This window comes from Equus asinus, chromosome 3 (genome assembly GCF_041296235.1).
Source record: "Equus asinus isolate D_3611 breed Donkey chromosome 3, EquAss-T2T_v2, whole genome shotgun sequence".
Classification (NCBI taxonomy): domain Eukaryota; kingdom Metazoa; phylum Chordata; class Mammalia; order Perissodactyla; family Equidae; genus Equus; species Equus asinus.
In genome coordinates, this window is record NC_091792.1 from 148,348,688 (window position 1) to 148,376,119 (window position 27,432).

General features: G+C 44.0%; 1 protein-coding gene and 1 long non-coding RNA gene across 2 annotated transcripts in view; one reads left to right on the top strand and one right to left on the bottom strand.

Annotated features, from left to right (window-relative positions):
* FAM184B (family with sequence similarity 184 member B) overlaps positions 1–27,432 on the top strand; it is a 121,808-nt gene that overhangs the window by 76,611 nt on the left and 17,765 nt on the right. Inside the window, exons 8-10 of the mRNA XM_014838784.3 lie at positions 12,174–12,280; positions 22,709–22,838; positions 23,616–23,828. Coding sequence (XP_014694270.1) covers positions 12,174–12,280; positions 22,709–22,838; positions 23,616–23,828 — 450 coding nt within the window. The remainder of the gene's footprint in view (positions 1–12,173; positions 12,281–22,708; positions 22,839–23,615; positions 23,829–27,432) is intronic.
* LOC139044890 (uncharacterized) lies at positions 47–26,347 on the bottom strand. The gene is made up of 3 exons (XR_011502302.1): positions 26,166–26,347; positions 25,938–26,061; positions 47–2,195 (listed from the first exon to the last, which is right to left on the bottom strand). It is a non-coding gene; the product is annotated as an uncharacterized lncRNA (long non-coding RNA).

Consider the following 27,432-nt stretch of genomic DNA (forward strand, 5'->3'; position numbering starts at 1 on the left):
ATATAATTCCCCTAGGTTTGCCATAATGAATTACCACACACCTGGTGCCTTAAATCACAGAAATTTATTGTCTCACAGTCTTAGAGGCTGGAAATCCAAAATCAAGGTGTTGGCAGGGCTGGTTCCTTCTGGAAGCTCTGAGGGAGATTCTGTTCCAGGCTTCTCTTCTAGCTTCTAATGGCTGCTGGCAGTCCTTAGCGGTCTGAAGCTTATAGACACATCACTCCAACCTTTGTCTCTGTCATCACATGACCTTCTTGCCTGTGTGCCTGTGTCTCTGTCTTCACAAGGCCTTATTCTAAAGACACTAGTCATTGGATTTAAAGCCCACCCGAAGCCAGCATGAACTCATCTTAACTAATCACATCTGCAAAAACCCTATTTCCAAATAAAGTCACATTCACAGGATGTCAACATATCTTCTTGGGGGTATAATTTAACCCAAACCACAGGCACTCAGGTAACATTTGTTGCGTGATGTCGGAAACATAAATGATCCCCATGAAGTAGGCGTTTGAGTACCCTGGCTTGAATGACTCTCTAGATTCCTGTTTCAGCTTCCCTCTCAGTCTTTCTAGCTGGAACCATCAAAAATCCACTGCCCGAAATTTTGTTTATTTTATTGCTGCTCCAAATTTTCAGTCCACTTCAGACTCCAGAAACACTACATTGCTGAGTCTGACTCTCACCGCTTGGGCCTCATCAGTCTCTTATTCCCCCATTCCCAGGAGCCTGAGTGTCTAGGAACTGCAGTTTCTCTCCCTTGACCCCGGTCTTCTAGGGCTCAGGCCCTTGTCCTGCCAACAGCCCCATGGCACACTCCTCTGGGATGACCCATACTTCAGCACATAGTCACCAGCGTAAAAATGAGCCACAAATCCAGTGGATATAGATTTGAATAATAATTAACATTTGTCTGGGACCTGATCCGTTATAGGGGACTGTCCGCATTGACTTCACTGGAGTTTTACAACAACCCTGTAATTCACCCATTTTACAGAGGACGAAAGTGAAGGACAGAGCAGGTAGGTGACTTGCCCACAGTCACAGGCAGCTAAGCGGCTGAGCCAGGACAGAGCCAATGAGTCTGTGGCCCTGATCCCCCGCCCCCCCCCGTAAGAGTATCAACATATGTGTCCAGGACTCTCTGTGTTTCCTCCTCTGACACCCAGACTGGAGGAGAATCCTGAAGCAGCCCCCACTGCCCCTGCGTAAGCCTGGAGGAGAACCTTGTGGAGCAGAGGCTCTTCATCAGTGAGGCTGGCCCTTCTTGATGCGAGGCCACCTCGTCCTTTCTGAACATGTCTTCCTGAGAAACATGCCGCTCTTTTATTTCCCCCTCAGTTTCTCAAGAACAGCCTTGTGAGCTAGCCTTCTACCAGGAGAACCCCTGGCCCCAGGGACAGCTGAACTTTCCACCTGCACCCTGTGGGATTTCCAGAAAGTTTGTCCTTAAATATTTGAATATTTCTTAGCTCCTCAACATGACTGTGGCAGGGAGATGGGACAGAGCTGGCTGGGATCCTGAGTGATGAGATTTAATTTAAAATAATGCTGATAAGCTGGAGAATAAATATATAATGAAACTCAGGAAGATTGTCTGGCAGGCTGTATTTTCAGGAGGGAACACACACACGGAAGTTCTAGGTATGTTCCAGGGCTGATGAACAAGAGCCAGGGTTCCTCAGTCTTGTCCCTTGACTTCCTAGCTGGATAATTCTTTGCTGCGGGCGGGGGCGAGGAGAGGGCTGTCCTGTGTGTTGTTGGATATGTACTAGCATCCCTGACTTCTACCCACCAAATACCAGTAGCACCTCCCCAATCAAAATGTCTCCACCAAAACCATCTCCAGACATTGCCAAATGTCTTCTAGGGGGGCAGAATTGCCCCCAGTTGAGAACCACTGCTGTCGTTAAAAGGCCAAGTCCTAGAGAAGTTCAAAATACAAGTGCATGTTGAGAACCATGGGTTGGTTCACCAGGAAACTTGCCCTTCATCTGACGCTCCTCAGTCTAGAACGTTGTCCCTCCCTGAGCCTGGCATCTGGAGAGAAGCACAGACTCGTCCTACACAGAGTTGCAGGAGGAACCTCAACCAATATCAGTTCCACTCGATTCAACTCAACATACGTGTTATTCATTCATCGCGCAGTCATTCGTGGACTATGTAGGATGTGCTAGCCTCTGAGCTGGATCCTGGAGGGGAGAAATACACATAAAAAAATAGCTTTAAAATGATGCGAGCATTTAGTAATGGAATTAAATGTCTGGTACTGTGCTTTCTATTGGGCCACCATATGCACTTTGCAGGTATAGTTCTTTTAAGTTTTCTTTTAAAATGAGTAATCCACATACATGGCGCCGAATTCAAAGGGCATATAAAGGTATACAGTGAAAAGCGCTCCCTCCCCCTACTTCCCCGTCTATTTTTTCTGTTTTCTCTCTTCTTGGATATCCTTGCAGAGCTATACCATGCATATGTAGGCATAATTATGAATTTTTTTTTCCACAAATGATAGCGTACATTCCTGCACTCTGCTTTTGTTTTTAACTTAAATTTTTATAACTTGGAGATTGTAACAAATCAGTACACTTCCATGTCAAACTTTATTGTTTTAAAAGAGAATGACTGTCTGCTGTTTCCTTGAACAGAAAAAACATAATATATTTAACTTTTCTCTTACGATGGATATTCAGGTTGTTTCTAATTTTTCGCTATTACAGATAATACTTCCATGGATAGTACTGTAAAGGAAGGTAGTGTAGCATGGTACACTGTGGTGAGCTCACCCCCAAACCAGATGCCTGGGTTCTTACTGGTTGGAGAATCTTGGAGAAATGATTTGAAGTCTCTTTGCTTGAGCTTCCTCATCTGCAAATGCGGACTGTGACACCACCCCCCTCCAAGGGGATTAGTGAGGACTAAATGAGTTAATGTATGTGCAGTGTTGGAAGCAGCACTCAGCACACGTAAATGCCCAAGAAGTGCTAATTGTTTCAGTTACAGAACTTGCCGGGTCCAATGGTTCATGCATTTTTTGCTTTGATGGACATGCCACACTGCCTTCCGCTGAGGTTGTTCATTGTATGCTCTCACCACAGCACATATGAGTGCCTCTCTCCCCACAGCCTTGCCAACACAGAGAGTTACAAAACTCTCTGAACTTGGCCAATCAGAGAAAACATATAATTTAGTTCAAATATTTTTGGCAAGTGAACTATATGCCATTGAAGTGAGCCGAAGCTTTGCCTAGGCCCTGGAGACACAAAGTCCTAGAAAAGTTTCCAGGCTCATCTAGATGATATGTGAGCAGCACACCACAGTGCAGACATACCTGGACGACACAGGACGCTGCAAGGGGCGGAAGTCACGCAGAGGAGGCTTAGTAGGGCTTGAGCAACCGGATGGCTGATCCGGGACGGAAACGGGGTTGCCAGAACAGATTGTTAAATGATGACTTCACCAAAGATGTTCTTGCAGATTGAGGGCTGTGACATTTAAGTGTGTTAAGACTCAGGCGTTTTAGAGTAGGCCCTTAACTGTTCTGCCAGAGCAGTTCAGTGAGTCAGGAGAGAGAGAAATAATAACACCAATTGAGAGCAGACTTTTCAGTCCCCTCCCAGAACATGCAAAGACAGTTGCCAAACCTGGGTGTGGCTCCGTCCCCACCAAAGTGAGCTGGGACTTTACAGAAACTGTTGTCCTAGTCTCTCATGTCTAGTCTCTTTGACTCTCTTAGAGTCATTGTTTTATTCATTGGTTTCCAGAAAGCCATTTCAGTCTTGGTAATTCTGAAGAAAACCGTTTTTTCTAAAAGACTCCTCTGGTGCTGGGTCACAGTGAACTGGGGGCAGAGAAGGGCTGAAGTCCTCGTGGGTTCCTCTGCCTGCACCCTCTCCAGAAGAAAAAGGAGAGTCATTTGTGGTAATTGTTATTCAAGTCATTTGTCTGGACAATGTGTTTGTGAGTGCCGTCACTACGCAAGCCTGGATGCCTGGGTGAATATATATATTCCTGGATATATATTCTGGAATATAACCTGGAGTGATAAATGCTGTAATGATGGCAGGAAGGCTCTTGTGCAGCTGGTATGTGAGGGAGGTCTCTGTCCAGGGGAGTGTGGGGAGATTTCAGAGAGCAGTGACATCTGTTGCCATCTGCCTGGATACTGAAGTTGAACAGCACTTCACCAGGAAGGGGCAGCCGGCGAGAAGCAGCACAGTGAGAGGTCCCAAGATGAAATCCCTGAAGCCAGTGGGAAGGGAGATGAGGGGCTCTCCGAAGCTCTCGAAGGCCTGAGAAGTGTCCCCTGCTCACGGGAGGCCTTGTGCTATGTGCTGGGCAGCCATCACCCTGTACCATACCTGGACAATCATATGAATCTGATGGTGTCCGCTGTCCTGGCAGTCCGCAGACAAATGCTCACTAAGCCCTTGGACAACTGTGAGGTACCCTCTGTCTGGTGTGAGTTGAGGGGGATGGTTCCATCTGACGTGGAACAAGGCAGGCTGCCCAGGAAATCCACTCCTTGGAGAGATTCCTGGCTGAGAACTGGTCTAGGGTGGAGCCGAGGAAGACAGCATAGGGAGGGCGACAGCTCCTATCTAAGGGTCAGGACGTGGATCCTGCCCCAGCTTTACCCCAGACCTGCTTGAGGACCTCAGGCAAGTCTGAAAACCTCTCTGAGGTCAGTTTGCTTGTTGCTCCTAGTGGTAAACACAGATAAGGCCCTGGCTATGTGTCGAGCACATAGTGCTTTACACAGCATAGTCCTACAACAACCCTATGAGGCAGGTGTTATTATGATCCTCGTTTCACAAATAGGGAAACTGAGGCCCAAAGAGTACCACCAGAGCCCCTGCTCTAGACCATGATACTACACTGCTTCTTGCTAGTAAAATGGTGGCAATAATCTCTGCCCTCCACACCCCAGAGACTGTTGGAATGAACCGAGGAAAGCACATGAAGGCACTTCTCAAGACTACTAAAGAGTCTATAAATATAAGGTGACTTTATAGTTTCTATTACAGTCCCCTGTAATCATTTCAGTGAAACCCCATTGCATTAGGTGTTCTATTTTAAGATGTACATAATGCTACTTTTGAAAGATTGTCAGCTGAACTTGAGCATGACTTTGAATATTCGCTTCCGTGAGATTTCCTGGGCGTGGGTGTTCCTTTAAAATAGAAACAATCCAGAACAGTTTAACTGCCTGGAGGATGAAAGATGAAGCCCTGATGTGAACACAAGTTTAAAATAACCAGCCGTTTGCTGGGGAGGAGTTGGGAGGGGGCTTTTGCGGTGGATGGTTGGAGGAGAGGCAGAACTGTGTTATTTTCCTGTGCACACTGCACACCCAGGCCACATTAGCACCGTACAGAGAGCGCTGCGCTGAACCTCTGCCTGATGGGAAACCTGAGCTTATAAATAAGGAGCAGTTAACTCAGGCTACACCAGGAATGGCTCAGGGTTATTCCTGGGAAGAACTCACTGGGATCCCAAGCAGATAACCAGAGAAGGGGCCACTGGAGAGTCTATTCCATTTGAAATTCAGAGAAAAGTGCACAATTGAAAGAGTATTGGTGAGCTTGAAAGCACTCATTCAGCCAACTGTTGATCTCCATGGTCCTGTCCATTTGTGAAGTATTCAAATGGCACCCTAACTCCATTTGAATGACGGGTACTTTGACGCCAAATGCTAGGTAGACAAGGTAGGGGGAAAGAGAGGAAGGGAATGTGTTTGCCATTTATATGGTCTGTTGGTCTGCCTTACTGAACCATAGGTTTGTTGAAATCAAAAGTTATGTCTTATTAATCCTAATCCTTCCAGCACCTAACGTGCCTGCATGTGGCGGATGTTTTCACTGCCTTGTGCATAAGCTGATACCTGACCTGACAACTGAATGAATGAAACTGAAGGTACCATTCTGAGTCCTGGGAGTTAAAAGTTTAGGTTAGGAACTCCTTCAAAAATGAACCTTGGCTGGAGGATGATTTACGAGAACACTGGGGTCATTTTCCAATTACTTGTGGAGGGAGAGAGAAGATTCATCTCTTTCTTTGGGAAGGATGCCCCTGGCTCTGGCATCCTGGGCCAGAAACAAGTGAATAGAAACAGACAAGATTACTGAGTTCACCTCCCTGTTGGTTAGGGAAACAGCCTTCGTCTCTCACGGGGATTTTGAGGGTCTTGCAGATACTTCTCTGCAGCATGTTTGTACAACACGGTTTGAACTCATACCCAGTTAGGTCCTGATGCCAGTGGCTGACGGCCATGCCAACACAGCACAGCCTGTGCTGTCACATGGAATGACATGGATGGGAATGGATCCAGGGGTCCACTCCTCATGCCACCCTCCAGGGGCCCTGTGACCTGAGACAAGTTGCTGAACGTCTCCGATCTTAGATCCGCATCTGTAACACAAGGACAGCAGTGTCTTTCCTGCCCACCTCACAGAGTCATAGGCATCCGTGAGTTAATGTAGTGGATAAACACACTGTAACTGGGAAGCAGTCTCGTCGTCTGGGGGTATCATCAGCCTTTTTAAGTGTCTTCCATTGTCTCCTGTTTCTGGACTCCTGCCCAGGACGACTTTGAATATATCACTAGTCGATAAGGTGACCCAGAAGTCACATCCTGCACGCTCCCTTTCACGGTCTTCACAGTGGCTCAGAGTACATGTGAAATTCTTTTTCATCTCTGTAATAACTGTCGTGAGGTCTTTGTCCATTATTCATGTTGCTTTAAATTCCTTCTCCCTTTCTCCTTGAGCAGGCTTACCAGTGGTTTGATGTGTCTTTTCAAAAAGCCTGCTTTTAGATGTGTTGGTCAGATCTATTTTTTTTCTGTTATTAATTTTGTCTGTTATATCTTTTTTTTCTACTTACTTTGGGTCTATTCTGTTGTTCTTTTTCTAATGTCTTGAATGTTTTCTAATAAATTTAATTCAAAGCTATAAATTTCCCTCTAAGTGTATGTCTTTAGCTGTATCCCAGAGTTTTGAAGTTTATCTTTTTTTTTTAAATCTTTCTGTTACTTTCTAATTTTATTGCATTGTCATCAGATAACATGGTCTGTAGAATGTCAACACTTTGAACTGGGTTAAGATTTGCTTTGTAATCTGCTGTGGGGTCAATTTTTTTAAATGTTCCCTAAGTGATAGAAAAAAGCATATATCCTCAGTTTGGTCATTAAAGTATACAGATTTGAGTCATAGTTGTGTGATATAGTCACTGTATGACCTTGGGCAAGTTACATATCCTCTCCTGCCTCAGTTCCATCACCTTTTTTTTTTTTTTAAAGATTGGCACCTGAGCTAACAACGGTTGCCAATCTTCTTTTTTTTTCGGCTTTTTGTCCCCAAATCCCCCAAGTACATAGTTGTATAGTTGTGGGTCTTTCTAGTTGTGGTATGTGGGACGCTGCCTCAGCATGGCATAATGAGCGGTGCCATGTCTGCACCTGGGATCCGAACCAGCGAAACCCTGGGCCGCTGAAGCGGAGGGCGTGAACTTAACTGCTGGGTCACAGGGCCGGCCCCCCCATCACCTTTAAAAAAGATGCTAGTGCCCACTTCAGAGAGTCGAGGGTCTGGCAGACACTAAGCATCATATAACGTCAGCAGTGTTTAGTATTCTTTCTTTTTTAGCTATTTGGTTCAGCTTTTTAATCTTGTTGTTCAAATCTTCCATATCCTAGCTCATTTTGTCTACCTGATGTGTCAGTTTCTGAGAGATGTATATTAAAATCTCCCATTATAGTTATAAATTTGCTCTTTTCTCCCTACAATTCTGAACATTTTGCCTTATGTTTTCAGGTTGTAATGTTAGATGCCCACAGCTTCTTTCTTAGAGCATTTCAGTGAATGCTCTATCCTTTTGCTAGGAGAGAGATCCTTGACCGTAGCCAGTTCATGTTTACTCTGATTACTGGGTATCATTAGGATTATTTTCACCAACATATTTTGTGCTTTCTATTTTTCTTTCTATTTATCTTCTACTTCAAAATTTCTTTGTAACATTCAATTTTCCTTTTGAAACCTGGACCTAATTAACTTTAGTCATTATTTAAGTATTTATATTGTAGTATTATGATGCTCTGATTTTTGGTGGTGGTTGTTCCAGCTTCACTGTGCGATTTTCCCCAGATTATACAGAACGGGTGTTTATAACAGGTATCTCACAAAGCTGTTTTGTTTAGACTGTGATATTTGTCTCTGGGCTTTATAGGAATTGGAGATCTCCAAGACATTTTTAATGCCCCAAATACCTGAAACTAGGAGGCAAAGATGGGCCTTTTAGCCTCAGGTTTACATGGAGGTTATAAACTGGTCAGTGACATCATTTTTGAAAGTGAACAGCAATGAACCAGATTCACTGGGCCCTCCAACGTGTCAACCAGCTGGATTTCAGTATCCGGTTACAAACAGTAAAGATGAAGGATTCAGGCCATGGAACCTGGTCATGCTGAACATTCTCAGTTACTGGCTATAGGATTTATGATGTTTTTAAAACTATATCTGGGATTACTTTTACCTCCATTTATATTTCCGGAAGGGAGAAAGAGAACACTCCTATAACTAATACAAACCAGAAAAACTTTTGTCTATTTTGTTTATTACTGTGTCCCTGGAACAGTGCCTGGCACGTAGTAAGTGGTCAATAAATATTTGTAAGCAAATTATGGTACCAAAACAAATTGTTATGGGAACTTTAGGAGGAGAGAGTGTAATTGCAACAGAAGAGATTGTGAAGGCTTCGTGGAGGAAGTGACAGTTGAGCAGGGCTTTGAAGGATAGTAGGATCTGGAGATTAAAGAGTGTGTCAGTTAGGGTTTGATCAGAGAAACAGACTACTAGAAATGACATAGAATGTGGGATTCATTTTAGGAAATAACCTGGCATAATTGTGGGAGCCTATGAAATAGTTTATGGTCAGCTCTTGCTTCTGCGTCTGGTGGGGGGCCTAAAGTGGGTCCAGAGCAGGGCGGGCAGTGGGAAGGAAAGAAAGACAGATGTGGAATGGGGAAGACCAAGGACAAATGCAGCCCATGAGGCCTAGCTTGAACAGTGTCGGTTTCTGAGGCCAGTGAGCCTCCAACTTTGATGATATGGGTGAACCATAGGAGAGCCCTGCATCTTTCATCATAGAGCTAAATGTGCACTTGGCTCAGGATATGGAGAAGCCTAGGGAGGGTCGAGCAGAAGGTGAAGGAGCCAAGAGCCCAAAAACTGCCCAGTCCAACAAGGTGAGCGAGCAGGTCAGCGACAACATGCCTGAGCTGTGACAGCATCTGCCGCCCTGCATCAAGCATCCAAGCTTAAAAAGAAAAAGGCTGCTGGTTCCGTCCATCTTCCAGATCTTACTCAAAGTCACACGGCCCGGAATTATGCAGGGAAGGGCATCCTGGAAAATGTAGGTCTGGCTTAGTTAAGTTGACCCACCGCACATCACCCCAGAGGGAAGACAAGGGCTTAGGTAGAAGGGCTGTGGGCGGCAGAGTGGACCCTTACTCTCTAACAATGCATCACGCTGGGCGCCCTTGGACAGGCCCTCCCTGGCAGAGCGGGCAGGGGCTTCTCAGGTGCCACTTGCACCCCAATCCTCTGGAAGTGAGGGGTCCAGCATCACAGGTCATTCTGCTACGTTTAGAGGCAACACAAATGATTCAAACAGAACTCAGAACTTAAGAATCATACAGGCATGGAGGGCTCCTGAGCGGAGCTGGGAAACTCCCAAACTTTGGGCTCCAGCTGTCTCTACATCCCCGCTCCAGCCAAGTGCCTTGTGGATTTCTCATGAGAAATGCAGTTCGTCCCCGCCCTTCCCCCCATGGGACGTAGTGGGAGCATGCGGTGAGCATGGGAGAGATTGGTCCTCCTGCTGTCCTAGAGTGGCCCGTGGTGGACTGGGGTTTATCCACGTAGTGTTTACTGGGTGTTCTCCATGCACCACACACTGTTCTAGGCACCGGGAAGCAGTGGGGAGCAGAGCAGAGTCCCTGTCCTCATGAAGCTTTCCTTCCAGAGAGAGAAACAGAGAATAAAGAAGTAGACAAATAATTAATGTCAGGCCGTGATATGTACTTTGAGGAAAACATACAGTGAGGTGAGGAAAAGAAGGTGAAAGGGGGTATTTCTGAGACGGTCAGAAAACCATAATCCTAGGGAATATTAATTGAGTACTCATGTGTAGCTAGTACTGTTCCAAGGACTTTACATTTATTGGTTCATTTAATCCGTATAACAACCTAAGTAATTTTCCTGAAGTTACATCGTTAAGAAGAAGAACTGGGCTTTAAGCATAAGCAGTCTAGTACCAGAATCTAAGCTTTCAACCAGGAAGGTCTCTTGGTTGTGGTGAGTGAAGTGAAGTGAGGGAGCAAGGCATGTCAATATTATAGGGAAGAATGTTGCAGGCAGGAGGAACAGCCAGTGCAAAGTCCCTGAGGCAGGGGGCATGCTTGTTGTTTGGGGGTAGTGAGACCAAGAGTTCAGTCTGGACATGTTGCAGTTTGAGAAGCTTATTCTCATCTGACTAATGTCTGGAGGGCAGTTGCACATAGAAGTTCAGACTTTGAGGGAAAGCTTGGAAATAGATCAATTTGTTTGTCATCAGTATCCATGGAACTAGATGAGACTCCAGGGAGTGAGAGAGAAAAGAGAAGTCCAAGGACTGAGGTCTGGGGCAGCAGAAGAGGAGGCTTTAGCAGGGGAGACTGAGAAGAAGCAGCTGGTGAGGGAGTGGAAAACCCAGGAGAGAGGGCTGCATGGAAGAGAGAGTGCTCAGATATTTCCAATTCTGCGGAGAGGTCCGTTTAACTGAGGCCTGAGGAGTGACCACTGGATTTTGCAATATGGAGGTCAACATTGGCCTTGACATTGGTGGCCTTTAATAGACATTATAGTACATGGAAGGGCAACCAAAGCAGTTTCATTCCAGGTCTGGGGCGGGGATGGGAGCTGAAGGCTCTCTTGTCCAGCCTCAGCTCTGCCCCTTCCCACCCCTGAGGGCCCCTGAGACATCTCCCAGACTCCCTGGAGCACAGTTTGAAAACCACAGATGTAAGCCAACCCCTTCACTTTACAGTTGATGAAGCTCAGGTCCAGAGGAGGTAAGAGACTGGCTCAATGCCGTGCAACTAGGTAGGGGAAAACCCAGGTTGCAATTTATCATTATTTAATGAGATTTACCAACATAGAAATCTGTTCCTAGCCTGTCTTATACTGTTTTCCATGGACAGTGGTTACCGAGACAAGTTGAAAAGTCAAAATAAGAAAGTCTTTTTCACCTTTATATCTATCTCTGTGGAGAGGGGAGAATGATAACCTGAATAAATTCAACTCATAGAAAATTCTGAAGCTTCAGTGTTAACTTGTGCTTTCCTATTCTCCTCCCACCCTACCTCATTTCTCAGTGCTTCTGGTCATCCAGCAAATTCCATGTTTTCTGACCCTGTGTAATGAGATGTAGCAGGCTGCCACCTGTAAAAAGGTATGGTAATAATAATATCAGGGGGCCGGCCCAGTGGCCTAGTAAAGTTTGTGCGCTCCACTTTGGTGTGGAGCTGGCGCTGCTCGTCAGCCATGCTATGGCAGCATCTCATATAGAGTAAAGGAGGATTGGCACAGATGTTGGCTCAGCGACAGTCTTCCTCAAGCAAAAAGAGGAAGATTGGCAGCAGATGTTAGCTCAGGGCCAATCTCCCTCACACACACATACACAAATAATAATAATAATAATAATAATAATAATAATAATAATCAGTTGCTCACACTACTGACCAGTGGCTGTTGCTGGCACTGCTCTCTGATCCCCACAACAGCCCTGGGGTCAGATTGCCTGGTTGCATATTCCATTTCCACTGCTCCCTGAGGGTGGGACCCTGGAGAAGCTGCTTACTCTCTCCATGCTCTAGTTTCGTAGTTTCATCAGCTGTGTGAAATGCTTTGCAGACTGAAAACCAGGATGCAAAGGTAAGGGCTGATGCTCCTCTTATGACAGGCACTGTGCTCAGCGCTGAGCCACCACAGGCCTCACCCTCCCAGGCCTGTGAGCGGTACAGCACTAGTGGATTGCTGGGGCTCTTTCTCCTCTGCTCCCTAGTTTGATAAGCCTCAGGTTGAATCAGGGATGGTGTACTTAGTCTCATCTTGCAACTGTTTTTGCCTCAGGATCCATGCTTGAAGCTGAGTGAACCTTCTGAGACCCTGCCCAGAGGAGAAGAGTATCAAGATAAGTTAGCAGCTGAAGAAGGAACCAGCAGTGACGAAGAAGAAAGGTACAGGAGGATGGGGAGACTTCCGAGGGCTCCAGTGAAGGAGGACTCAGATTTGGAAGGATTCACTCACTCACTCATTCATTCGTTCTGTCCTCAAGTATTTGCCGCTGCCCCTTGCATCATTCTTAGGGAGGAAAGAGACAAGTTTTGTATGTGTTCAGCACGGCCATGGGCTTTCCATAAACTATCTTACTTAATTGTCACAACCAACCATTTTATAGATTAAGAACCTGAAACTCAACGAGGTTAGTAAACCTGCCCAAAACTCAGACCTGGGCTGACCCCAAACTTCTGCTCCTTATTTTTCCAAGTGGTCTTTAAACTGGGGAAGATGGGGGAGCTTTGTCACCAATGGGAAATCCCCCATGTATATCACTTCTATTAGTCAGCTTTTGCTGCTGTAGCAAACACTCCCAAAATATTAGTGATTTTTAGCTCACAAATCAGCTACCTTTATTTTTGCCTCTGCCAGGCTCTGCTGGACTTATACGAGCTTGGCTTGTAGCTGGGGGTTAGGTGTGATTGTCTGCCCCAAACTGTGGGTAGAGTTCAAGTCTGCTCCCCATGCCTTCTATTCTGGAACTGAGGCTGAAGGACTAGTCACTATCTAGGGCATGGTGTTGCCATGGCAAAGGGAAGAGGCTCAAAAGGGCTGATGGAAATATGCAATGCCTCTTCAAGCCTACACTCAGAACTGTGCTTTCTCATTTCTACCCGCATTCCACTAGCCAGAGCAAGTCACATGACCAAAACTAATACCACCGGGTGGAGAAGAATACACTCCCTGCATGTCTTGGTCAGCTCTGGCTGCTGTAACAAAATACTGTAGGCTGGGTGGCCTAAACAATGGAAATTTACTTCTCACAGTTGTGGAGGCCGAGAAATCCAAGATGAAGGTGCTGGCCCATTTAGTTCTTGGTGAGAAGTCTCTTCCTGGCTTTCAGATGGCCATCTTCTTGCTGTGTCCTCACATGGTGAGGAGAGAGAGAGAGAGAGGGAGAGAGAGAGGTGGGGATGGGGGAGGTCTCTCTCGTGTCTCTTATAAGGGCGCTCATCTCATCACGAGGGCTTCACCTTCATGACCTAATTACTTCCAGAACGTTCCGTTTCCAAATACCACCATGTTGGCAATTAGGGCTTCCACATATGAATTTTGGGAGACAAAATTCAGTCCACAGCACCGCAGGAAGCAGGGGATTGGGAGACTGAGTATTTGCCGAACAAAAATGCAGTCTGTCACACCACGTCCCAAGATTCCGATACAGTGGGTCTGGAGTATATCCCGCCCTGTGTATTTTGAGAAAGCTTCCCAGACTCTGAGTCTCCACAGTTATGATCTACTGCCCTGCGCTAAAAAACGACTTGTGTGGGATCCTGACAGATGTCTTGTAAGCCATGCCCTGCCACCTTCCAGCTCTCTAGGTAGTTGGGTGTCTTAGTGCATTTGGGCTGCTTAACACAATACCGTCACCTGGGTGGCTTCTCCACAACAGACATTTTTTTTTTGAGGAAGATTAGCCCTGAGCTAACTGCTGCCAATCTTCCTCTTTTTGCTGAGGAAGACTGGCCCTGAGCTAACATCCATGCCCGTCTTCCTCTACTTTATATGTGGGATGCCTACCACAGCATGGCTTTTCCAAGCAGTGCCATGTCCGCACCCGGGATCCGAACCGGCGAACCCTGGGCCGCCAAAGTGGAACGTGCGCACTTAACTGCTGCGCCACCGGACCAGCCCCAACGACAGAAATTTATATTCTCACAGTTCTGGAGGCTGGAAAGTCCAAGGTCAAGGTGGTGGCAGATTCCATGTCTGGTGAGGACTCGCTTTTTGGTTCATAGAAGTTGTTTTCACTGTGTCCTCAAAAGGTGGAAGGGGCAAGGGAGCTGTCCAGGAGCTCTTTTATGAAGGCACTGCTCCCATCATGAGGGCTCCACCCTCAGGACCTAATCACCTTTCAGAGGCCCCCTTTCTTAATACCATTACACTGGGCAGTAGGTTTCAAAACATGAATTTTGAGGGGGCACAAACATTCAGACTGTAGTGCTGGGGAAGCAGGGCTTGCACGCCTAAAGCATATCAATGTTGGTGTCAGGCACCCTATAGTCCATTGAGCTCTCCAGCTAATAATACTTCCACAGCACCCTCCAGATTCTGTCTCAGGATTTGGAGGCATACAAGCATAGTAGTTAAAGAGAACAGACTCTGGAATCAGGCCTCCAGGTTAACTCCTGGTACTACCAGTTACCACTGGCAGCCACAAACCTTGTCTTCCTTAGACCTCACAATTCGAGGGGGAAAGAAGGGATCTTTTTCCTGACAATACTGGCAGAAATTTCAAAGACATCTCTAAGGGGCCCAGCTTTGGTCACATGTGCATCCCTGAGCCAATCATTCTGACCAAGGAGATAGAATGCTCTGATTGGCCAGGCGTGTGTCCATGCTCTTCCCTGGGGCTGGTTGGAGATGAGGGCAGAGTTGGCTGCACCCAAATCCCGTGGACTAAACAGGATCACCAAGGGAAGAGGAAAGGCTTCCCCAAGGATAGGATGCCGGGCAGACAGACAGCAGGTAATGATCACAACAGCCTTGTCTTTTTCTTCCACATGGCTATATTGGTAAGGGGATGTCCTCAACTATAGAAGCGAATAAGGAGGTAGGGCCCCTGGAAGCTGCTCCAACAGAGAGTTTAGTCAGAGTAGAAGGGCTAAGCAGTGACGGGAAAGGAATAGAAAGGTTGTCTGAGGTCTAAGGTCAGGGGCTGTAGGACAGAACAAATGCAGTGGTTCCTTTGGGGGTGGGGTTGCATATTCAGTAGTACCCCCATGAGGGGTGCTTGTCAGGGAACTGGGCTTTTTGCATGGTGGCTCTAAGAGGGAGGTGGCTTTTCCATTGGCTGTTGACTTAAGGTGAGAGAGCAGGTCAGTGTCAACTTTAATGTAGGGGGGGAGTCAGGAGAGTGTGGTTTTGTGAGGGGTGGCAGAATGGGTTTGGCTCCCTAGGATGTGAGGGAATTTGAGGCAGTAGAATGAGGTCAGAGATGGAAATTCCCATTAGCAGTATTCCAGGGAAGAATGATGATGATGAAAATAATAATAATGAATATTTACTGGATGTCGCATTATGATAAGCACAGTAAAAGGATTAATCTTCATTAGGTAGATACCATTATTGAAGTACCCCACTTTAAAGATGAAGGAAACTGAGGAACAGAGAGGTTAAGTAACTTACCCAAGATTACACTACTAGTAGATGGTAAGATCCAGATGTGAGTCTCTCTCTGGCTTCAGAACTCACAGTCTTAGCTGTATCTCAGCTTAGGTCAGCTGTTCTTATGTGAGACATAAAGGTCCACAGGTCTTCTACCATTCCAGGGTCACTCTATAATACTCAGTAATAAGAACTGAAACTTCCACTTCCAGCCGTGACAGAGTACCAGACTTTCCCTCTTTCTGTAAACAACTATAAAACTGGACAAAATATGTAAGACAACTCTCTTGAGTAGTGGGACAATCTTCAGAGAAGGACTGTGTTCTTGAGAGGGAAACATGAGTTGAATCCCATGATGACCCCACGTTTGCTCCTGATTTTCTGCCTGGGGACAGTTGCCAACTGCAGACAGAGAAGTGGAGTCAGGCTGAGCTGAGGAGGCAGATATCAGGGCTTAGGCTGCTAAGGCAGCTGCAATTTGTAAGGTAGGGAACCAGGAGGGTCCTATGTGGGGTGAAGGAGGGCAGAAGTATATGAGTTTCCACATGTCCTTAGCCAAGGGCTTGAGAGAGCACGTACAAGATGAGACTCCATGAGGCCTAGAAGTGTGCTGAGAAGTGGTGCTATGGTGCTGAGAAAAATGAAGATACCAGAGTCATGCAGTGCTGGGAGACTTTGGAGTCCCAGCTCAGCCAGAATAAAAGAGCCTTTCTGAGCACTATGGGCATTTAGCTGAGACCTCAGAAAAGTCACACTTTAGGAGTAAGAAGTACACCCTATAGGATAAGGGCTACAGCCTAGAACAAAGGACAACATTGAAATGCACCTGCTTCAACAAAAGACAAGCCCAGGCCTAAAAGGATTGGAAAGAGCCTTCAGTAATTTAACTGTCTGCCAGAACAAAACTCAACACTTTTGAAAGGAAGACATAATCCAGACTCTCTAGATTGCATTATCCGCAATATTGGGCATACAATAAAAACATCATGAGACATTCAAGGAAGCAGAAAAAAATGTGACCTGTAATCAAGAAAAAAAAAATCAGCCAATAGAAACAAACCCAAAAATGGCCTAGATATTAGAATTAACAGACAAGGACTTTAAAGCAATTGTAAGAGTTATGTTAAAGGACACAAAGGAAAATATTGTTACAATGAGTGAACAAATAGGGAATTTCAGCAAACAAGTGAAAACCTTGAAACAAAGGGAAATTCTGAAACTGTAAAGTACAATATCCAAAATGAAAAACTCACTGGATGGGCATAGCAGCAAATTGGAGACCAGAGAACAAACGTTAATAAATTGAAGACAGATCAGTAGAAAGTGTCTTGTCCAGAGAATGAAGGAAAAAAAGATTTTTTAAAAATGAAGAGATTCTCAGTGACCTGTGGGACAATGTCAAATTATCTGACATGCACGTATGTGGAGCCCAAGAGGAAAAAGAGAAAGAAAATGGAGCAGAAAAAAATATTTGGAAAAATAACGGCTGAATATTCACCTAACTTGGTGTAGGACATCAATTTACATATTCAAGAATCTCCATGAACTCCCAGCAGGATAAATCCAAAGACAACAGTGCCTCGATATGTCATAGAAAATCTGCTAAAAAGAAAATATACCCGCCAAAATCTTAAAAACAGCCAGCCTTTTAAAAAGGCAAATTACATACAGGAGACACTTGACTTCTCATGAGTACTAACGGCGATTGACTTCTCATCAGCCTTCCAGCCTTGTTTTCTCTGAAAGCCAGAAAACAGTGGAGCAATATTGTTAAAGTACTAAAAGGAAAAAAACCCTCTCAATTCCAAATTCTAAATCCAGTAAAATATCCTTCAAAAATGAGAGTGAAATGAAAACATTTTCAGGTACATAAAAGCTAATAGAATTTGTCACCAGCCAACCTGCAGTATGATGAGAATTTCTTAAAGCTGAAAGGAAATCACAGCAAATTTAAACTTGGATCTATAGGAGAAAATGAAGAGCATCAAAACTGGTAAATTTATAGATAAAGCTGACTGTTTCTCCTGCTCTTGATTTCCTTAAATGACCTCTAGGGGCTGGCCCAGTGGTGTCGTGGTTAAGTTCATGCACTCCACTTTGGCACCCCAAGGTTCACTGGTTCAGATCCCAGGCATGGACCTACACACTGCTCATCAAGCAGTGCTGTGGCAGCATCCCACATGCAAAACACAGGAAGATTGGAAGATTGTTAGCTCAGCAACACTCTTCCTCAAGCAAAAAGAGGACGATTGGCAACAGATGTTAGCTCAGGGTCAATACTCCGTACCCCTCCCCCCAACAAAAAAGACATTTAACTGTTTAAGAATAATAATAATGATAATAATAATAATAACAGCATTGTATTATGGGGTTCATAATGCATGTAGTTGAACAATGTATGACCACACTAGCACAAAGGATGGAAGTGGGATTAATGGAATTATACTGTTATGAGGGACTTACATTTTTTATGAAGAGATACAATACTAACTCTAAGTAAATATAAGTTAAGGATACAAATTGTAATCCATAGAGCAACATTAAACACTAATACAAAGAAAAGGTGAACTAAATTCACAATCATAGTTGAGATTTTCACATACTTTTCTGAGTATTTGATTGGACAACTAGACTAATATCAGTAAGGATATAGAACTACACCATCAACTAACAATCTAATTGGATGTATAGACAATATGCTGAACAACTGCAGAATAAATTGTTTTTTCAAGGCACATAGAACATTCACCAATATAGACAATATGCAAGACCACAAAATAAGTTTTGATGAATTTCAAAGATTGGAATATACTCTGAAATATACTCTATTTCAGAGGGTATTCTCTGACCACAAAGGAATTAAATTACAAATCAGTAACAATGAGCTACCAAGAAAATCCTTGAATATTTGGAAATTATATAGTATACTTCTAAATAACCCATAGGTCAAAAAAGTAAAATCACAGTGGAAATGAGAAACTGTTTGAAATTCAATGATAATAAAAATGTGACATCAAAATTTGGGAGTATAGCTAAAGAGGACAATTTATAGCTTTAAATAGTTATATTTTAAGAAAGAAAGTTTTAACATCAATTGTCTAAGTTTCCATCTTAATTTTAAAAGGATGAGCAAATTAAACCCAAAGTAGATAGAAGGAAGGAAATAATGAACAGCCGAACTCAATGAAACAGAGAACAGGCTAATAGAGAAAATTAACAAAAGCAAAAATTCATTCTTGAGAAAATGATATACTCTCAGTAAGATTTATTAGTGGAAAAAAAGAGAGAGAAAATGCAAACAGCCAAAATCAGGAACGAAAGAGAGAACATCACTACAAATTCTATAGATATTAAAGGGATAATAAGCAATTCTATGAACAAACTTTATGCCAATAAATTTGTCAAAAAGAAAATCCCTTGAAAATCACAATTTAACCAAAACTGGCACTAGAAGAAATAGAATGTATAAATAGCTCTATAACTATGGCAAATTAATATTTAATTTAAAATATTCTCACAAAGAAAACTACAGTGTCAGTTGGAATCGCCCATGAATTTTATCAAATATTTTCAATAAGAAGAAAGAAAAGCAGTCTTATAGAAGCTCTTTCAGAAAAAAGAGGACAGAACACTTCCCAGTTTGTTTTATGCAGCCTAACCCTGATACCAAAACCTAACAAAGACATTAAAAGAAAAGAAAATTACAAGCTAGTATTCTTCATGAATGCAAAATCCTCAACAAAATATTTGAAAATTAAGTCAAGTGATATATAAAAAGGATAATACATCATGACTAAGTAGGATTTATCCCAGGAATGTGTGGTTGGTTTAACATTTGAATAGAAATCATGTAATTCACCACAATAAAAATAAAGAGAAAAAATAAATAGTCATCTCAATAGATACAGAAAAGCATTTGACAAAAGTTAACATCCTTTCGTGATAAAAACTCTGCAGTCCATGAATGGAACTTCTTCAACCTGGAAAACATCATCCATGGAAACTACAGCAAACAACATACTTAATGGCGAAATGGTGAACACTTTCCTCCTGAGATTGGGAACAAGGCAAAAATTCTGCTGTCACTACTTAACATTGTCCTGAAGGTCCTAGCCAGCCCTGCAAAGCAAGAAAAAGAGCTACAAACTAGAAAAGAGGAGTAAAAATGTCTTTATTTAGCCAGAATGATCATGATTGAAATACTCAATGCTGCTAAGATGTTAATTTACTCTAAATTAGGCAGATTCAGTTCGATCCCAAATAACATCCCAACAGCTTCATTTGTAGAAATAAATAAGCTGTTTTAAATATTGATATGGAAAATCAAAGGACCTAGCAAAAGAAAAAAAAATATTGAAGAATGAAGTTGAAAGACTCAGTCTACCTGATTTCAAGACAGTATGAAGCTAGAGTAATAAACACTGTGTGGTATCAATTTACAGATAGACAAACAGATCAATGAAAAATAATAGAGTGTTTGGCAATAGACCCATACATAGATGGTGGATTAATTTTTGTTAAAAGTGCCAAGGCAATTCAATGGGGTAGAAAAAGTTTTTCAACAAATGGTGTCAGAACTGGATAAAGATATGAGAAAAAAATGAACTTCGACCCTTATTTCTCCCCATGCACAAAAATTGATTTGAGATGTTTCATAGCTCTAAATATATAAGCTATAAAACATAGGAGGATATCTTTGCAACTTTGAGGAAGGCAATGGTTTTGTAGATATGACATGAAAACACTAACCATCAAAGAAAAAATTGATACATTGGTCTTCATTAAAATTTCTCCTCATTAAAATATACTATTAGGAAAATGAATAGACGAGTCACAGACTGGGAAAAGTTATCCAGTCTGTATCCAAAATATATAAAGAATTCTTATTAATCAATAATAAAGACAAATCTATTTTTTAAATGGACAAAATGTTTGAACAGACACTTCCATAAAAAAGATATATGAATGGCCCGTAAGCATATGAATATGTGCTCAACATCATTAGTCATCAGGGAAATGCAACTTAAAACCACAATGAAATACTATTTCCCACCTACCAAAATGACTAAAATTAAAAAGACTGACAATACAAAATGTTGGCAACAATTGTAAAGCAACTGGAACTCTCGTACATTGCTGGCAGGAGTGTAAAATGGTGCAACCACTTTGGAAAACCATTTGATAGTTTCTTAAAAAGTTAAGCACACACCTACCAACAATTCCAACCATAGATATTTAAGCAAAAGAAATGGAAACATACATCTACAAAAATACTTGTGCAAGAATATTTCCAGCGGCTTTATTCATAATAGCCTAGAAGTGTAAACAACCCAAATGTCTATTGGTAGGAAAATGGATAAACAAATCGTGATATACACATGTGATGGAATACTCCACAGCAACAAAATGTGAACTACTGACATAAGCAACATCATGGATGAATCCCAAAGACAGTATGCCGAGCAAAAGAAGCCAGACACAGAAGAACACATACCACATGATTCTGTATGATGCTTCAAGATCAGGCAAAACTAATCTACAGTGATGGAAATCAAAGCACTGGCTGCCTATGGGTGGTGGATTGATGAGAAGAAGGTGCAAGGGGAGTTTTGGGGTAATGAAAATGTCCTATATTTTGATTGGGTTGTTGGTTTTGTGGTTGTGTATATTTGTCAAAACTCATTGAATTGTACACTTAAGATCTGTGCATTTAACTACTGTAAATTTTGCCTCAATAAAACATTTTTAGAATAATAACTGAGCCCTGGCAGGAAGTCCAGTCCCCTCCCGCCAGGGGTCACCAAAGACAGCTTACCTGTTCCACATATCCACTCTGGTAGTGTTGCTTGTCACTCTTGCTCTAGGCTGCTCCTCTGTTGGTCACCCCTGGCTGTCTCCTAACCCTTGATTTGTTTAATACCCAGAGGTCAGGCCCTAGTATGTTATGTTCATTTCTCCTTAAAAATGATTATGTTTAGCAAATCTTCAAAAAGCTTGAGGATAACCCAAGAGAATAAGAATGCAGAGAAAGAAACCTCTCTTTATTAAATATTTGGTTAGTTCTTTATATAATTCTTACTATGTACCAGACATGGTTTTAAGCATTTTTTAGGTATTTATTCTATCAATCCTTGTAACAATCCATGAGAAAGGTACCATTGTTAACCCATGTTATAGATGAGGAAACTCAGGCCCAGACGTTTAAAGAGCTTGCCAACGTCACATAACTAGCAAGTGGTAGAGCTGGAGTTTGAACCTGGGCAGTCTGCGTGTAGTGTCCATGCTCTGAACCACGTTGCTATGCTGCTCCTAGCCCCTTGCCCTTCCTTTCAGGGGTCCTTGCTGCCTGTCTCTTCCTTAGCCCCCCAGCCTGCCCCCGTGTTGCTGGGCCTTCTCACCTCTGCCAAGCCAGAGTCCCCCTTCTCATGGCCTGTCTTCATAGTCCAAGGCCCTCACTCCCTAAGCTCTGGTCCTCTGGCCTAATGTCCTTGCCCTCTAGAGGAAGCAAAACATCACTTACATCCCAGCCATCTCTGCAGAAATGCCCACCGTGTGGCATCCTTTTACATTGTTACACAGGATAAATGTTTAACGTCCCAATCTCAACCAATTACACTTGAACTTCTCAGCTGGTACCAAAGCTCAGAATTGATACAGAACTGATAAAGTCTCCTCCGAAGACACTTGTCAGCATCTGTCCTAGAATGCAGACACTACTGCAGCTTTAAAGCAGCGCCTTCTTGTTCTTGCTACGTATGTAAAGGCCAGTTTGTAATCCTCCTGTGTATCCTTGGGGACAGCCAGTAAAAGTTATGAGCACGCTTTGAAAAGTGTAAAGTACTGTATTCAAGTAAAGCATTATTATTTCTTTTTTTTTCATGTAAAGGAAGAGTTGTGAAATTAGACCATAGCGACCTCTTTTTTGGAGCTCCTGAGGACCCCAGAAGTAACTCTAAGCTCCCAGTCATTCTGAGTCAATCATCATTTATTTAGCCCCCACTGAAACAGATATCTGATGGTTCCAGCTGAATCCTGGTTATATTCCAAGTGCAGTAATGCTTAGAATTTGTACTCTTTCTTAACTCCAGAGAAGATGTTTCTCACCTCACCAACAGCCATTGGAGCTCTCTCCTCCCAGCCGAGTGGCTGAGATGCTATCAGGTGGCCCTGTCATTTCCAGCTGGGGATCTTTTGTGATTTTGACCTCCATATCTTCAAAGGATCGAAGTGCCCCTCAAGGAAGGAGATGACCTGCAACCTCCCCTGGGCTCTTTGCTGAAGGAGAAGGCACCCAAAATCCGACGTCTGCAGGAGGAGTGGCAGAGCCAGAAGGCCAGATTGCAAGCCCAGGTAGAAGGACACTGAGGTGGGAATGTGCCCTCAGGCTGAGTGAGACCCTGCCTCCTCCTTGGCCTTACAGACATGCACACAGGGCCTGATTCACATCCAAGCTGGGGGGGGGGGCATTCCGGGTCCAGGGCAAGGTGGGATTCATTCATTCATTCATTCAACACCTGCTGTGGCTCCTCAGCACCTATTATGAGCCAGGAACTCTTCTAGGTGCTTGGGATGCATCAATGAACAAACCAGAGGAAAGTCCTGCATTACAGTGCTTATACTTTAGCAGAGGAGGTGGTACAGACTAAATACTAGACATAAGAAATAAGTAAAGTGCATAGTGTATTAGACATGATAGGGTTTCAGAAAAACAAAACAGAGCAGAGTAAAGGGAATTGGGAGGCTGTCTGGTGATGGGGGTGGGTATAATAACAAATGGGGTTGTGGGGGAAGCTTCAGAAAGAAAGCAAGATTTAAGAAAGCACGTGAAGGAGGTGAGGGGGGCCATGTAGATCCCTGGAGGGCATTCTGGTCCCCTCTTGATATCTCTTGGATGGTTTGCAGCCCAGCCCATCTTCCCCTCTTGCCTGGCATTTGTGGCTGGAGCTGAGGAGCCCCCAGAAGGACTGGCCATGCCCAGGTTCTTCAAGCTTGGTTTCCACCCTCCTCGGAGTTTCCACGGGTGGAGGAGGCTCCGCTGGGTTGAGGAGACATTCAGAAAGCTTTCACTTTTAAGGAAAATCCCAGGAAGGGTGAGGGGCCCCGCCTAAGGGCAGCATCCTGGGGTAGGTCTCACAGATGCAGCAGGCTCTGGAGCAGTGTGCCAGCAACTACAGGGAGGACCTACAGGAGCTCAGGCAGCTCTCTGACCACGAGAGGGAGAAGCTGCAGCGCGAGCTCCGGGAGACCGTTCAGCAGAACCAGGCTGTGCAAGCGCAACTTGAGGCTTCCCACCAACGGGCCCTACGCATGCTTGAGAAAGCCAAAAATCAAGAACTCAAGGTAAGTAAGGGTGCTAATTATAAAGTCTGCTATTTACTGAGCACTCGCTCCGCATGCACTATCTGGGGTGTCTTTTGTACATTATCTCCAATCCCCACGATAATCTACAAGGACGTTGTTATCATATTCCCTTTTTCCGGTTAAGGAAAGAGGCTCAGAGAGATTCAGCAACTTGCCCAGGGTCACGCAGCTAGTAAGTGGCAAAGCAAGGACTCAGACTTAGTCTGTTGTGCTTCTTGTACTGCTTTTCCCTGTCTGCATGTGACCTTGGTAATGTAAGAACAGCTTTCTTTCATGACTCGGGGCAATATTGTGCATGATGCATGCTGGGGAGTCAGGCTTGGCCTGCAGCTGATAAGGGGGAGGGCAGCCCAGAGTTGAGAAACCAGCTCAGCAGGAAAGACCTTCCAAAGGGCTTGGAAAGCTGTGATGAGGTGGTCAGGCCCACAATGAAGTGTCATCCAGCAGGTAGGTTCGATCACATTTCCTCTGTTGCCTCTCATTCTGCTTCCTCTGAAGGCCTTCGCTCCCTGGTTTCACGAGATGGGGCTTGTACTGAGTGACACAGATAACGCACAGCAGTCTTCACGCTCTAACAAATGACCTCTTTATATGATCAAATCGACCAAACTGGGAGCTCCTTGAAGCCAGGAACCATCTCTATTTGTTTGTCACTGAATCCCCTCCCAGGTCATAGTAGACATATTATCAAGAGTCTCGCTGAATCCAAGTCTCTAATTTTCCCTTCTACAAATTGGGGATACCGACACCCACTTCTTTGAGTTGTCAAGATGATCAAATGAAAAAAAAAGGGATTTCTGGTTTTAATGTGGCAGAATAAAGACTTTTGAATCGTTTCCTATTGGAAACCATCCAAATAACTTTAAGGACACAAGGCAGAAGCATACTCTGTCCAGGTGAAGCTAGGAGACATCCGTACACTTGAACCACAATGTATGAGGGCAGGAAACAAATGGAAAATTGTATATGACCTTGCAGAGCAAAGAAGCTCAAATCAAAGTGCCTGCAGAAAAAGAATGACAAGAATCCAGCTGACGGCAGAGCTCAGAAAGACCAGGAATTGGAGGTGCCACTTATCACAGAAGGCAAGAGTGAGATGGGGACTATGACTCACCTAGAACCCCAGGTTCCCAGCTCACCCAGCACAGTCAAGCAATTGTCTCTCCCTTATGTACATACAAGGCACGTGGGGGAAAATCCCTGGATAAACGAAGCCAGAGAAACTTGGGACGAGGAAATACCAGTCACAGAGGCGGGATGAAGCTTGGATCTGAGGACAGGTTTAGGTGAAATCTGTACACTGAACCATTAACTAGACTACTGCCCCCTCTGTCCTGCCCCCAGCAATGCCTCCTCCTGCTCAGCCCCAGAAAGCAAGCAGTTAGAACTGAGATCTCCTAAGCAGGAGATGGGAGAACCTTCTCTGGGGAAATTAAACCACCGTAGAGAAAAGACCCATTCTCACATTTGTGAGCTACCAATAAAATTGCTGGTTGGCCATCTGGTTACTGTCCAGAGGAGCCCACCATCCAACAGACCCCACCCAGGCACAGAGGAAGCTTCCAGTTAGCCTTCAGTGCCCTGCTCTGAAATGGGAAGAGACAGCCAAAGATTACTAAACTTTTGAGGAAGGCTCTATTGTGAAAGTTGGAATCCAAGATAATCGAGGGGGAAAGAATGAACTCAGAGGAAATGGATAATGCAGAGGGCAGAAAAAGAAAAAAATCTTCAATGAGGATTGATAGTCTCAGAACAAAGAGATTATATTTACATCCATGAAACAAGGACAATATTTTATTTGTAAAGGAGGGAGCAATTAGAGGAAGAAAGAGCTCTTTAAATAAAAAAATATGATAGCAGAAATTCTAAAAATCAGTAAATGAGTTGAAATATAAAAAATGAAGAAATCTTCCAGAAGCAAAAGAGAAAGAAATGGATAATGAGGGAAAAGGAACAAAAGTCTAGAGACACAATCCAGGAGGCAGGTATCGAACAAATAGGAGTTCCAGAAAGAGATAATGGAGGGGAAGATATTTTCAAAGAAATAAGAGAATGAAATTCCCAGAACTAAATGAGAAAGACCCCTACCGTGGCTCATCTTGAAACTTCAGAACACCAGCGAAATGGAAGGAATTCTAAAAGTTCCCAATGAGGAAAAATGATTCCAGACTCAAAGTACTTGAATCAGAAATCTCGACAGCAACGTGGGAAGCTAGAAGACAATGAAGCAATTCTGAGCAATTCAATTAAAACTATCAATAAGTGTGAGAATTGAATAAAAGTATCATCAGACATATGAAATAGTAGGAAATTTACCTTCTGTTATCAATTTGCTGCCTCTCAGCTCCCAATTCCCCTTCACTGCCTGCTCCACTATGATGATCTGGATTCTTTTCTCCTTTACAAAGAGCACAATGTTAAGCTTTGTCAGTAGAGGCACTGAAGGCATCTTGCAGGAGGAAGGAGGCCTCTCTTCCTGGTCTGGCAGCTGTTTTTTCACTTTGTGTCTGGCTTCTCTCGCACAGTTGAGCAGCATCGTGGGTGTGTGAGGACATCAGGTGATACTCTGCCCCACTGACCTCACAGTGATCTCTCAGCCCTGGCCCAGGCCCATGACTGCCTTCCCATGACCTCCTGATGTGGACATCACACACTCCAGCCCTCACCCCTGCACACCCTGGCTCTCTGGGCTCTCGCCCATCGGCCGCTGTAGCCTGCATCACAGATATTTTTTTCCTGCACCCCTCCCAAGACTAATACTGTCTGCTCTGGCCCTCATGCCTGCATGGGCACCCATTCCCTCTGAGTGCCCACCCACTTGTAGTTCACCTGTACTCTGGAGGGTTGTTCCTACTTGACTAGTGACTGTGGACCAACTCAGCGATCTACTCCACCATTCAGCTGCCCCCATAGCTTCTCCAGCAAAGTGTGGATCCCAGGCTGGCAGGGCTCCCCTTCCAAGTTCTTGAGAGCCCTCCCTCAGCCTCAGGATACACTTCAGAGTTTTCTCTGCGTCTTTATAGTAGTTTTTTTATATTGAGCTTCCTGTTTCAATTACTGCTTGGCTTCTGTCTCCTATTGGACCCAGACTGATACATCTTCCGTGCACCTTTTCTTGGGAAGTTCCTTGAAGAGGGTGCCACCAAAACAAGGGAGCAAACCAAGGATGAGGGACTGAAAGGGATCTAGGATACAAGGAACCCGGTACAGGAGAGGAAGGAAGGTTTTAGGAGCCCAGCTATGCCTCTGGCCGAGACAACAACAACTCAGTCCAGACTGGAGCACGAGGACTGAGGGCTCTGGAGGAGATGCCTCCAGGGAGAAATAGAACTGACAGATTCTCTGAGCCATTTGGCCATGTGGAAAATTGTATTGAAAGTGTTTTACAAGGCTTTTAGAAGTTGTTGGAAGATATAGCCAGATATTCAAAGAAAACTAAGCACATTTAAAAATGCAGCAGTTATTAATACAATGAAAAACAAAAATTGTACAAGGTAGATTTTAATCATAACAGTTTATTTAGCTCAGCAGTAAATGATATTTACTCACAATAATGAAAATATTGAAAAGTATTTCACCATAT